Source organism: Phytophthora sojae (genome assembly GCF_000149755.1).
Source record: "Phytophthora sojae unplaced genomic scaffold PHYSOscaffold_1, whole genome shotgun sequence".
In the NCBI taxonomy this organism is placed as follows: domain Eukaryota; phylum Oomycota; class Peronosporomycetes; order Peronosporales; family Peronosporaceae; genus Phytophthora; species Phytophthora sojae.
Window position 1 is genome coordinate 5140510 of NW_009258115.1, and position 11576 is coordinate 5152085.

Genomic DNA, 11576 nt, shown 5'->3' on the forward strand with positions numbered 1-11576 from the left:
TGTGTTGTGTGAATTCACATTCGTTCTGTGAGTACAGTGGCCCAGATCTGGACGAAGCTGCGATCAGAGCTGGTGGCGATGCCATTCGCCTCCCTCGTGCACCAGTTCGCTGGTGGGCCAGTACTTCGGCTCAAGCTTGAGAGTGCTGAGGCGGTCCTTACCACTCAGATCCGTGTACTTGATGCGCACCGAGTCATTTCCTGACTTTGCAGTGACGACGCGCACGAAATCGTCGATACTTGTGATCTTGACGCCATCGATTTCCTTAATCCGACTCGTGGGTGGAGGGCCGTAGCGGGCAGCAGGTGAGCCCGAGTATCGGCAAGACACATAGATACCGTCCTCCAGTGAGATGCTGCGCTGCGCTGATACCGACAGAGGCGGTGCCTGAAGAAGCAAACCCTGCCAGAAGACAATGCGGTTGATCTCCGTGCGCTCCATGAAAAGAGTCTTCACATCCAACTGCATTTCGCGTCCATCTCGCACAATCGTAAGCTGAACTTCCGGCTTCTGCGTACAACGCTCCACTTCGCGGAAGCTTGTAACGATCTTGCCGTCCACAGCCACCAAGATGTCGCCATTCTTCAACACATCCTTCGCCTCCGTGCCACCCCACCGACGCGCAACACTCAAGATAGTTCGGCGGTCTGGCGCATCCTTCTCCAAAATCTCAGCTAGCGCCTGCCCAAGCCCAAGTTCCCGAGCCTTTGCCAAGCTCAAGTGCTCAAAATCCACCCCCAGATCGAAAATTCGGGGCGTCGCACCTCGCATGAGCGGTGCCGCGCTTTCCATAATCAGCTCCATCGGGATTCCGCGGTTAAACTGACTTTCCACCTTGGAGCTACGGCGCTGCTGCTGGAACGAGAACGAAGCCCAAAAAGCACTCACCTCGCCCTTATCACTGCATACAACTCCGCCTTCAGTTCCAACGACATCCTGCAAAGCCACCATTTCAAGATTGTGTTCCTGATACCGAGGTGGGTTGGGCATGGGCAACCCAATCCACTTGACGCCAGATACGATGGTCTCCCGGGATACGAGATCCGAGTGGCCGCTGCGCCCCACACTGCTCATGAGACCCACGAGCCACACCGGATCGGAGGGTACCAACGGCTTGGATGCCACTTGACAACTTTCAATAGGGGTTGACCCAATGAGCTTGGGGTCGTACTGTACAATGGCAAAGTTATGCACCGGATGCACGAAAACCACATGCGCTGGAACCATGATAGTGCTGGCGAAGGTTACCATAGCATCACCCATCGAGTCAGTGACGGTGTTGCGATCCACCACCACGAGTCCCTTTTCCGCATCGATCACAAGTCCTGTGCCACGGTAGTTCGATGTTGACAAGCTGTTCACGCTAAATGGGCGATCAAAGTCCACGGTTACTAGCGAGCGCGCTAGCTTGTTCTCCACCGGGTTCTTACCAGGCAGTGTCGTTGTCGATCCAATCGGTTCTTTTTCTCCAGAAGGCTTGGCATCTGTACCCGTGCTTTCAGCGGGCGGGGCGAAGTGCTCGCAATGCCACGTGCCGAGCTTATCATCGCGCACGTACTCGCAGAATGGGAACCACCTCCGATCCACATGCACGACCTCGACCTTCTCCGGCTTATCCGTCAGCTTCGAGAATTTGACCACGATGCGATCCCGGTCCTTGCACTGCTTCAAATAGTTCTTAAGCGTCTCGAGATCGGGTGTCTTAATCCCATTCACCGAGTGGATGATAGCGCCGCGGCCGATGCGAGAACGCTGCAGGAAGTAACCCGGGTCCGCCACGTACGGCGCTCCAGGGCTCATTGCATGATTTCGTGCTTGTTGATACGAAAGTGGGTTAATCACCGCACCGCCGATCTCAATAAAACGCGACGGAGTAACGGCGTGCAGGTCTTGCACTTGTAGCTTGTGCGTCACCAACTCGCCGGATCGCTCAATTTGAAGCTCGATCTACCCAAATTTCACTTGACCGGTTAGCCATGCTTTCAATCTCACAGGCCCTAAAATGAAAAAAAACGTACCTCTTCGCTGACGTTTTCGTCGAGAATGGCTTCCAACGGGACAAAGCGCGTGATCAGTTCACCGTTAACGCGAATCAGCACGTCGCCTGGCTGCAACTTGCTGCTCGATGGGCCGCCCGGGATCGTTTCAGCTACCGTCAACATACCTGTCGCCAACGGGAAGGAGGAGCGAACAAGTCTTTCGGTGGCGGGGTCTACGCCAAGTCGGCGCACCTCGTCGAAGGGTTTGTAGTTGAAGATCGTTTGGATGGTGCCTCGAGGCACGTCCTTACCCTCTCTGATTAAATCGAACGCTCTCTTTACACGATCTAGGGGCAGGTAGAAGGAAGCAGACGTGCCAATCTTCCCGCCCGCGTTAAGAGCGATAGCGTCACCGTCGTGGTTAAGCACCGGGGAACCAGAAGAACCTCCCGTGGTTCCTATCAGATGGATATTCACAATTGCAATCGTTAGAGCACTTTTCAACAGCACATTAGTTTTCCGCAATTCGTGGAGACATACCTGACGAAGCTTGGTAGTAAAACGTATTGAAGTCGTTGTAGTTGTTGTAGCCGTAATTGGGTGCATCGCGATCCAGTCGTGCCAACGTGCCGCTAGCAATCGCAAGCTTTTCAGCAGCGTCATTGCCGACCACGCGAATGTCCGTCCCAACGGTGGCCTTGTCCGGCTCCAGTCGCAGCGACGGCACCGACATGTGCTTCACATCCTGCACATCAAAAAAAGGATTTAAAGTTAAGAATATGGGATCGTGAACGCACGATGCAGCATCAACTTATTATACCGCTGGATTGAACTGGAAAAAGCCAAAGTCATGCACCGGATCGCGATAAATGGGAATGACTCGAACTTCCTCGTTGTTCTGGAATACAGCCTCAGCATCCTGCACAGCGCAATCCATAAACAACAGCTCGTCAGTAAAAAAAATATCCAGCCTCTTTTCCGGCTTCGCAAGATTAGAGCAGCATACAATGGGTCCTGGTCCTACGACGTGGCGGTTCGTGAGGATGATTCCCTTCTCGGCATCAACCACGAAGCCCGTCGCAGATCCGTTGCCTGGAGACTCCGTGTCGAAAAACTAAAAAAAAAAAAAAACAATTTGTCAGTGCACAAATTGCTGCTAGCCATCCACAACAAATAAAAACTGCATCACCTTGGGCGAATTGAGCTTGAGCGACACGATCGCCGGCACCACGCGCTCCAGCGTGGCCTTCCAGTCCAGTTTGTTCTGGTTGGCCTCGGCCGCCACGAGCTCGGCCGCCAGGCGATCGCTGAGCTTGCGCTCTCGCTGGATCTCCAGCTCGCGCTGCTGCTTCTCCTGGTCGCTCTGGCGCTCCGTGCTCACGAACAGGTAGCCGACGCCCGCAGCCGCCAGCGCGGCCACCGCCATCTGCGCGTTCTGCGTCGCTATTAAAACCCAATCACCCAGCGCAAAAAGACCCACAAATGTCAACTCCACTTCAATCACAACCCTACTACGACAATCACTCTTCGCTATCCCCCGAATACAAGACCCTCAATCCGCTACGTACTTGGAATCGACGAGGACGACGTGGAGAAGGGTCGCACGGCGCCTCCGAGCCCCGTGGACAGCGTCTGTAGTGCGCGCGGGCGCTGACAAAGCTGTTGGGGACGGGCGCCAAGCCGCCAGGACGCTGGCGAGCGCCGCAGCGGCGTCGCCGCGGCACGAGCTCCGGCCTTCCACATCCGAGGGACTTTTGGCGAATGGGAAGGTCGTTCAACTTTGATCCAAATAAGTTTTGAGCTCGGTGTCAAATCAAACTGGGTCCGATATCCTACCCATTTCGCTGGGTATCCGACCCATTTCGCTGGGTATCCGACCCATTTCTGCATTGGCACCATGTCGGCGACCATGCTGCGGCAGATGCTGGTGGACGCGGCAGCCTTCCTCAAGGCCGAGCGCTACCAGGAGGCGCAGGACGCGGGGAGGCGCGTGACGCAGTTCGACCCCAACAACTTCCAGGCCTTCATGTGCGTGGGGTTGGCCAGCTTCCACCTGCAGCAGGTGCGTCCGTCCACCTCGTCCCTCTCTCTCTCATTGTGCTTAGCGCTGTTATGTTGTGCTGCTGTAGTGGGAAGACTGTGAGGAGGCGTACCGGCGAGCGGCCGACATCAAACCGGACATGCCGGCGCCCTGGAAGGTGCCTAGACTTTTCTGTCCATGGCTGGTTCTTGTATAACTGGGAGACTGAGTGGAGCTTTCGGGTGGTCGCAGTATCTCGTGGATCTGTTTGAGGCGAGGAACGATGTCAAGAGCAAGTTGCAACCGCTGGAGAAGCTCGTGGAGATCAACTTGAGGTGCGGCGGCTGCGGTGGCGAGGTTGGTGGGATGGCAACTGATGCAGATGTGTCCTGGTGTGTTTGTGGACTGTTGGCGTTGCAGTGGCAAGAAACCGAAGCGCTGTCAGAAGTGGGTCGCGGAAGTGGCGGCCGCGGCGATGGAGCTGAAGATGCTGCCGAAGGTATGGCGTCTTGAATCAAGACTCTTAATGCTGTACAGCCGCCAGAATCTTTCGTAGTTTGCTTATGACTGTTATTTGTGATGATGTCGCGTAGGCTTTCGACTCGTGGTACACGCTTGTCGGGGAGCAGCCTGGAGATGCTGGACAGCTCTCGCTTGAAAAGACCCCGAACGAGGAGCTGCCGTCGCCGCTGAATATCTGGCTGGACTTGGTTGACTTGCTTCAGGTATTGTGTGGTAAATGCCGGGGGGTTGGTTGGCCTTTGATGCGTGTTCTGACGAAAAGGTGGTGTGTTGCTGAAGCGTCCTGGATTCACGCTATCGGATTGCTCGGTGAACTGTTCGACCGCCGAGTTCTCAAGCCAGTTTTTTGCCGTGACGTCTCGTACAGACTGGACAGCCCAGACCGAGGAGCTCGATGTGCTTCGGCCGCGAATGGACGGCGCCATCGCGTACTTCATGCGCTTTCACCTTGATGCATTGAAGACGTCAAAGAAAAAATCTTCTCTCCTCAAAACGGTGGATGCGCTCGCGACGTCAATCATTCAATGGTTCCCAGGATTAAAGATCCCAGCGGAATATTTGCTGCTGCGAGCTGAGGACCAGGACAGTCGTGAGTATTTGGTATGCCCATTATCTGCTGCCAATTATAGTCTGATGAGATTGTCGTGGTGCTTGTGGCTAAATGATAGCTATCACGTTGGATAAGGCTACCGAAATCGCGAAGGGGCTTTCAGCCACTCATTCCAAGAGCCCAATGGCTCTTGTTTATCAAGCACTCGAGTGTCTGCGTTCGGGAGACAGCAACCAGGCAAGCCTATATCCCCATACTTTCGCCGTTGTTATGCTTCCTTCTAACTATTTTACGTTGAACATACAGGCGCGAGAGCACTTCGCTGAAGCTCTTGCCGGGTACTCCTCCTCGTCATTTCAAGAATGCGCTCTTTGTATTCGCGTCCAGGTTGAGCTTGCTTCTATTGCACTCGCCGCACGCGATGTTGAGGGCTGCTTGAATCGCTTAGCTCTTGCGAAAAAGGTGGTGGCTGACAAGTCGAAATCACTTGGATCTGAAGGCCCATTCCCCTCTGTGTGAGTTAATATGCCTATTGCTAAAGTTTTATGCTGGACTTCTAACGTGGGCATACGTGATTCAGGTATTCGGAGGTTAAGGTGCTGTTCATGACAGCAACGGCGTGTGAGTTCTCCGGCGATGCGGACAAAGCGTTGGAGAGCTACCGTGGGGTCATGGAGAGCGGAGACGTTGATCTCGCGGTGAAAGCGGCGATTGCAGCCGCAGAACTGTTATCAGCAAAATCGCAGCCGAAGGAGGCTTTGGAAATTATCGACTCGGTTACGGCATCTACGCTAGAGGACGAAAACATGAGCGCGGCGTTATCGTGCACGCGCGGATGGCTTCAATTCCAGCTTGGTGATCTTCGACAGGCTCAGTCACTATTCGAGACAAATGTGAGCAAGATTCCGGTCACTGATGTTGTCGATAAGGGGCGGACTCTCAAGCGGCTGGCCATTGTGTACTGGCACCTCGGTGGCTCTCATCAAACAGCCAAGGCAGGGTGCTTCGGTCATCTCCTTCAAGCCGCCAAGCTGACTCCGTCGGATGCGGAAATCTTCTCCTGGCTCGGCAAATGGTATCAAGAAGTAGCGCAAGATATTCTGCGAGCCGAAAAGTGTTTCTTGAAGGCTCTTTCCATTTCTCCGACGAATGGGCTTGCGGGAATGGCTTTGAGCAGCCTGTATGATGTTCAAGGCAAGTATGACGCCAACGTCAAACTTTGGGAACGAGTGACTGAGGATCAAGAAACTGCTCCCACATGGGCACTCCTGCGGCTTGCTCAGCACTTGGTCGAACAAAACGACGAGAGTGCTGTGGGTAAGATGCACCTAGTGCTTCGTAACGATCCCATGAACGCCCAACACTGGGTCATTCTGGCTCACATCTACCAGAATTTCGACAAGCAAGTCTCCGCGCAGAGATCGTATTTGAAGGCCATTGAAGTAGGTGAAGAGAATTGGTGCGTTCGGTGCGAACTGGCACGGATTGAAGGATCATTGCTACTTTTCGACGATGCTTTGGAGCGTATTAAACCGGTTGTCACCGGCGACCTATCGGATGGTGATCCGGATGTAACCGTTGCATCAATGATTTACGCGGACCTGCTCTTCCAGCAAGCAAAATACCTGTGTGCTGAAGGGCTGTATGGCAATGCCGCGGCCAATTTGAAGGAGGCTTCAACTTTAATGAAGGGATTACCATCTACCTCGCCTCTATCTGGATCTGTGGAAGCGTGCAAATTGATCGGCGACATCCACTGTTTTGCGTTCTACCTGTCACCAGAAAACTTTTCGAGCGAGGGATCCAGTTGGGTTGAGTTCATAAGCACCGGAATGAAGGCGTACGAGGCTGCAGTGCTACTTTCCAGAAAGACCAAAAAGGAGGTTGTTGACGGACCTGACGCGGTGGCTGCAGAGAGATACTACGATATTGGTCTCAGTTGCTGGTACGAAGCGCAGGCTCAGAGCAATGTGCAAGGTGTCCACACTTCAGCTTTCGTGATCGACAAACTCCATTCCACCAGTGAAGCCAACACAACGGTTGCGATGTTGAAAGCAAAAGCAGCAACAAATTTCAAGCTGGCCCTTCAGGAAGATCCTTCGTGCTCACTGGCGTGGAACGGCCTGGCGCTGGTATCCGACAGTCTGCTGGTAAAGCAGTTTGCGTGGGCTCGTGCAATTCAAACTGGAAGCAGCAGTGATGCCACGTGGGCGAACCTGGGCATGTTCTACCTCAGCCAAGCCGATTCAGTACCGTCGACAGCCTCTTTGGCGCAAAAGTCATTCCTTCAGTTACAGAGCATGAATCCTAGCAACCCGTCGATGTGGAATGGGTATGCGATGCTCGCTCGCCGCCAAGCTAGCTCCACAATCCAGCAAAGGAAAACGATTGAAGCTTTCGATTGTGCGCTGCAGGTCGGGTTGGATTTGGACGCTTTGCTAGGCTTGAGCATGGCGTTGCTTGATTACGGAACAAGCGTTGGTGATTCGATAACTCAAGCACCGGAACACGGCAATGAACAGGTGATGTTCTATCTAAAGAAGTACCTGGAACGGGATCCATTCAACCCACGCGCATGGCACGCACTTGGTGTCGCACAACATCGGCTTGGTTTGTACACGGAAGCATTGTCGTCTTACACCCGTGCGGCTTCGTCGCCACAGGCGCCCAACGGTCTCGAATGGAACAAACTGGTGACAAAGCTGGGTGAGTTGTCCGCCACAACCCATGATGCAAACGTCGACGAGCTGGCACTCCTGGAACAAATTGCTGCTTCGGTTGAGGCGACACCCGGTTTTTCTGCATCGCTGCAAGCCATTGTGCAAGCCCAGATACTGTACCGGCAGTCGAAGGAGGGTGAGGCACTGAACTTGCTGCAGGTGTTGCTCTTACAAGAGGACTCGGAATCCGCGGAAAGCGAGGTTGTTGCCCTCGTCGGTTTATCGATGGCGAGCTTACTGATGAAAAAGTTTACTTCCCAGACCACTGATCTCGCGACAGTGTGTAAGGAGCACCTCTTGTCGTTGATTGACCAAGCGGAGTCGACTCTGACAACGCGCGACTATCTGAACCTGCGTTTGGTTGAGCTTCACGAACGGTTTGTTGGTGTTGAAGATTCTTACTTGTCGCGCTTGCAAGCGTTATCGCAAGCTAACGATGGTGCCAACTCGAGTACGTTGTGGATGCGACTGGCGCTTGCGACGATCGACTCGCAGAACCTTCAAGTGTCGAGTTGTCTTGCTGAGTACTTGCGTTCGGGCGCTAAGAATGTGCCTTCACCCGGCAATGAGACTGTGGACCGCAACTACTTGGACGCGTTGCTGGGACTGTTCAAGGCGGGTCCATCTGGGGCAAAAGGCTTGTGCTTGGACGCGCAGAAGCTGATCCGTGCTCAACCATGGAACACGCAGGCCTATTTGTTGGCTGGCGCAAGCATTCTCAAGCGCATTGGGCTCGAAGCACAGCAGGCCTCTCACGATGAGGTTCTTCGCCAGTTGCTACACCTATTGCAAACCGGTTTATCGCTGGCTGCTTCTGCTAGCAAAAACGAGTACGACGCAGCTCAGTTGGAGCTGCTGATGAGTTACAGCTACGTCAAGCTTGGCGAACGGGACCAGGCGACTGCTGTCTCGAATGAGGCACTGAAGCGTCTCGGAGCAGCTGAAGCGAGCGGTGTGCTGGCGCACTCTGTGGATGTTGAATTGCTGAAAGCGCGGCTGCTCTCGATTTCGAACTCGACTAAGGCCTTCGAAAAATATCTGGGCATAGTTGCTGATGTCTCGGCAACTGCTAGTGAGAGTTCGTCGAGCAGACTGGTGCCGATCCTCATTGAGCTCGGCGGGCTTTACGAAGAAGAACAGCTCCTGGATGCCGCTATCAACGTGTGGAAGCTTGTTGCCTCCTTAACTGCGACCAAGTCCCCTGGTACAGCTGAAGGCGATGACGATGTGAGCAGCACTACCACAGCGTTGAGCAGCAACAGCGATCTTGCCACGTGCTTCTTGGCGAACTTGCGGCTTGCGATTATCCACGGCAAAAAGAACAACGTCAAGCCGGCGCGCAAGCACATCAAGGTTGCTGTTACTCTCGCTGAAGCTGGAGGTGACTCCAACTCGTCCACCGTTGCTGCGTTCGTGGAGAACGTCCTCGCTAACTAGCTTTAGAGAGTACTGGCTGCAACAAAATATGCACAAGAAACGAGATGCGATGGTGCAACGTTCTATTCTATTGTTCCCGAGGTTCATGGGGATAACTCGCCTCTTACACCGTGGCGTCGTGCGGCCCGAGAGCCTGCAGCAGGAAGTACTCATCGTTTGGCAGAATGAGCAGGGTATAGTTGTTGCTGCCGTTCCCTAGGTAACCATGCTCTCGTCGTTGCAGCTCATTCTTTCCCTTGCTGCTCTTCGTTTTGGTTGGCTGCATCCACGACACAAAGACATCCGGGAAGCCCCAAACCGTGACTGCACCCCACGGCACTTCACCGTTCTTGACAGCACGCTGCACCTTTTCCACAATAGTGGAGCAAAACGGAGCAGCCAGCAGGCCACGCCATCGCACCGTGGTCACTTCACTGTCCGGTTCGCACTCGAACGAGTCGGGGAAGCCCGTGAAAGTCGACACGTACTCCTCCAGTTTCTGTCTTTGCAAGAGGTCGGTGAGTCGGCATGCCACCAGACCCAGCCAGTCGTAGGCCTCCTGCAGCGACGTCCTCAGTTTATTTCCATCGTCCTCATTACGCTCCTCCTTCCCACCAAGCTGCGCGTAAAACGCGTCAAACTTGGGCAGAAACACCTCGCTGAGCGTCGTCATCTGCGCGTTCAGCTCAATGCGCTGACGCGGCACCGTGTCATCGTCCCCGAACAATATAGTCCTCGCCGCTCCGCGCTGACTGTACGCGCACATGAGCATCTCCAGATCCTCCAGTTTCGAGCTCAACGCCCGTCTCACTCGATCTCTAAAGGCGTTGTCTCCTTCCTCTGCGAACGTCGACGACGTCAAGTCCAGCGTAATGACGTACTTCTGTCCGCGCGTCGACCTGCAGGTGGCTGGCACCGCCTTGCCGTACTTCTCACCCACAATACCCAACTGCTGGTACGTGTGCGTGTCCACCAGTAGCAGTAGTTGGTCCGACGGCAGCAACATCGCCGACTGCGACGCGTCCACCGCCGCGTTCTTGGCCACCATGAACACGGCGCCGCCGTCCGCCAGGTACTCGCGGATGAAGGCCGGCGACAGAAACATGTCGACCGAGGCCTTGACCTCGTAGTAAAAGCCCGTCTCCCATTGTAGCGACTGCGCTGCGGCCTTCCCGGCCTTGCCAGGCAGATACACCTCCATCTGCTGGTTCAAGGCGTGACCCGAGACGACGCTGTCATGGCGAGAAGCTTCGTGCGAGAAGCGCGAGTGCCACACCAGCAGGCGCGAGGACGGGTACGCACTGTCCGGGCCGCTCTGCAGCAGTGCGTTTGCCCCCTGCAGTCGCGCGCGCCGCTGCGCCGCGCCGCGTCGAGGAGCCTTGCCACCACTCACCATGCGACTGGATTGCAATTATTGTGCACACCAAGTGTGCACCATACCATGACGGTGCCGACAGCGGCCGACAGTGGCCGACAGCGTCGTGATTGGTAGAAATAAGCATTTAGTTGAGCGGTTAATCTATTGGTCAAATCATTTGACTCAAATGTCAATTCCAAGATCCGCAAGGACGGCGGGTGGGTCATCAAGGATGGCGGCGAGCCGAAGGACGTCGGCGAAAAGGGGGGGGGGCTGCATAGTTCCGCCTGCCAAGATGTGGGTGGTGTCTGGGAGGACGGCGGTAGGCTGCACGACGGCGGGCGAGTGGTCCGCGGTGGAGGCTAGGAAGATGGCGCGCAGCACGACGATGACGGTTACCTGAAGCACGGCGGTGGGCACCAGGATGGCGGCGCAGGACAAGACGGCCGCGGTGTGGAGGATAGATGGCGGGAAGGAGGAGGAGGAGAACCGGAGCGAACGGCAAGAGGCGGCGGACCGGAAGTGGGGCGATGGGGAGGGTAGCCGCCAAGGCGAGGGCGGTAAGGGCATCGAGCGGAGGGAAACGAGCGCAAGGGCGCAGCGACCTGCTGGGAGGCGACGAGCATAGGGAAGCGTGCAGCTGGAGGAGGGCGTGGCTGCTGTGGCTTGCTGTGGCTTGCGTGCTGGTGTTGGCACCAACAACACGACGCTGGTGGGGTGCTGCTGCTGCTGTGTGGACTGGCACTGTTGGTGGGGTATCGCTGCAGGTGGAATGCTCCGCAGTCACACCCCACCACTAGCGTCTAGTACTCTTGAGTAGGAATAAGTTATTGATAATAAATGGAATAAATTAATGGTTTTCTTGTATATTCTGCATTGGATCCTAGTGCTTCGCTCGTGTGGTATGCAGCAAGCTCCGCCTGAGCGACACTCCTGAATGAGCAGCTCTCACTGAGTGCTACTTGTTCATGTTATGGGTAGGTCGATAGGCGTGCCCAGGAAACTCGATTGA

The 11576-nt window shown here is 55.1% G+C and overlaps 4 protein-coding genes across 4 annotated transcripts; 2 read left to right on the plus strand and 2 right to left on the minus strand.

Annotated features, from left to right (window-relative positions):
• Nucleotides 1–63: 63 nt before the first annotated feature.
• PHYSODRAFT_293654 (hypothetical protein) lies at nucleotides 64–3405 on the minus strand (the record flags this gene model as incomplete). Its single annotated transcript, XM_009516979.1, has 5 exons — nucleotides 64–1947; nucleotides 2019–2437; nucleotides 2520–2724; nucleotides 2800–3093; nucleotides 3169–3405. 5 exons carry the CDS (start codon nucleotides 3403–3405, stop codon nucleotides 64–66), a joined length of 3039 nt encoding a protein of 1012 aa, XP_009515274.1.
• A 471-nt stretch (nucleotides 3406–3876) lies between these two features.
• PHYSODRAFT_467392 (hypothetical protein) lies at nucleotides 3877–9228 on the plus strand (the record flags this gene model as incomplete). The annotated part of the gene is made up of 9 exons (XM_009516980.1): nucleotides 3877–4041; nucleotides 4109–4177; nucleotides 4252–4334; nucleotides 4420–4498; nucleotides 4593–4724; nucleotides 4801–5110; nucleotides 5190–5288; nucleotides 5385–5586; nucleotides 5652–9228. The coding sequence occupies 9 exons, from the start codon at nucleotides 3877–3879 to the stop codon at nucleotides 9226–9228; spliced, it is 4716 nt and encodes a 1571-aa protein (XP_009515275.1).
• Nucleotides 9229–9331: 103 nt separating this feature from the next.
• On the minus strand, nucleotides 9332–10603 carry PHYSODRAFT_469399 (hypothetical protein; the record flags this gene model as incomplete). Its single annotated transcript, XM_009516981.1, has 2 exons — nucleotides 9332–9451; nucleotides 9503–10603. The coding sequence occupies 2 exons, from the start codon at nucleotides 10601–10603 to the stop codon at nucleotides 9332–9334; spliced, it is 1221 nt and encodes a 406-aa protein (XP_009515276.1).
• Nucleotides 10604–10767: 164 nt separating this feature from the next.
• On the plus strand, nucleotides 10768–11417 carry PHYSODRAFT_284172 (hypothetical protein). Its single transcript, XM_009516982.1, is given in 2 exon segments — nucleotides 10768–11138; nucleotides 11153–11417. The coding sequence occupies 2 exon segments, from the start codon at nucleotides 10989–10991 to the stop codon at nucleotides 11369–11371; spliced, it is 369 nt and encodes a 122-aa protein (XP_009515277.1). The 5' UTR covers nucleotides 10768–10988; the 3' UTR covers nucleotides 11372–11417.
• The last annotated feature ends 159 nt before the right edge of the window (nucleotides 11418–11576 follow it).

What these genes read in the sequence shown, in the direction of transcription:
- PHYSODRAFT_284172 (XM_009516982.1), top strand. Translation starts at nt 10,989, where the DNA reads ATGGCGGCGCAGGACAAGACGGCCGCGGTGTGGAGGATAGATGGCGGG.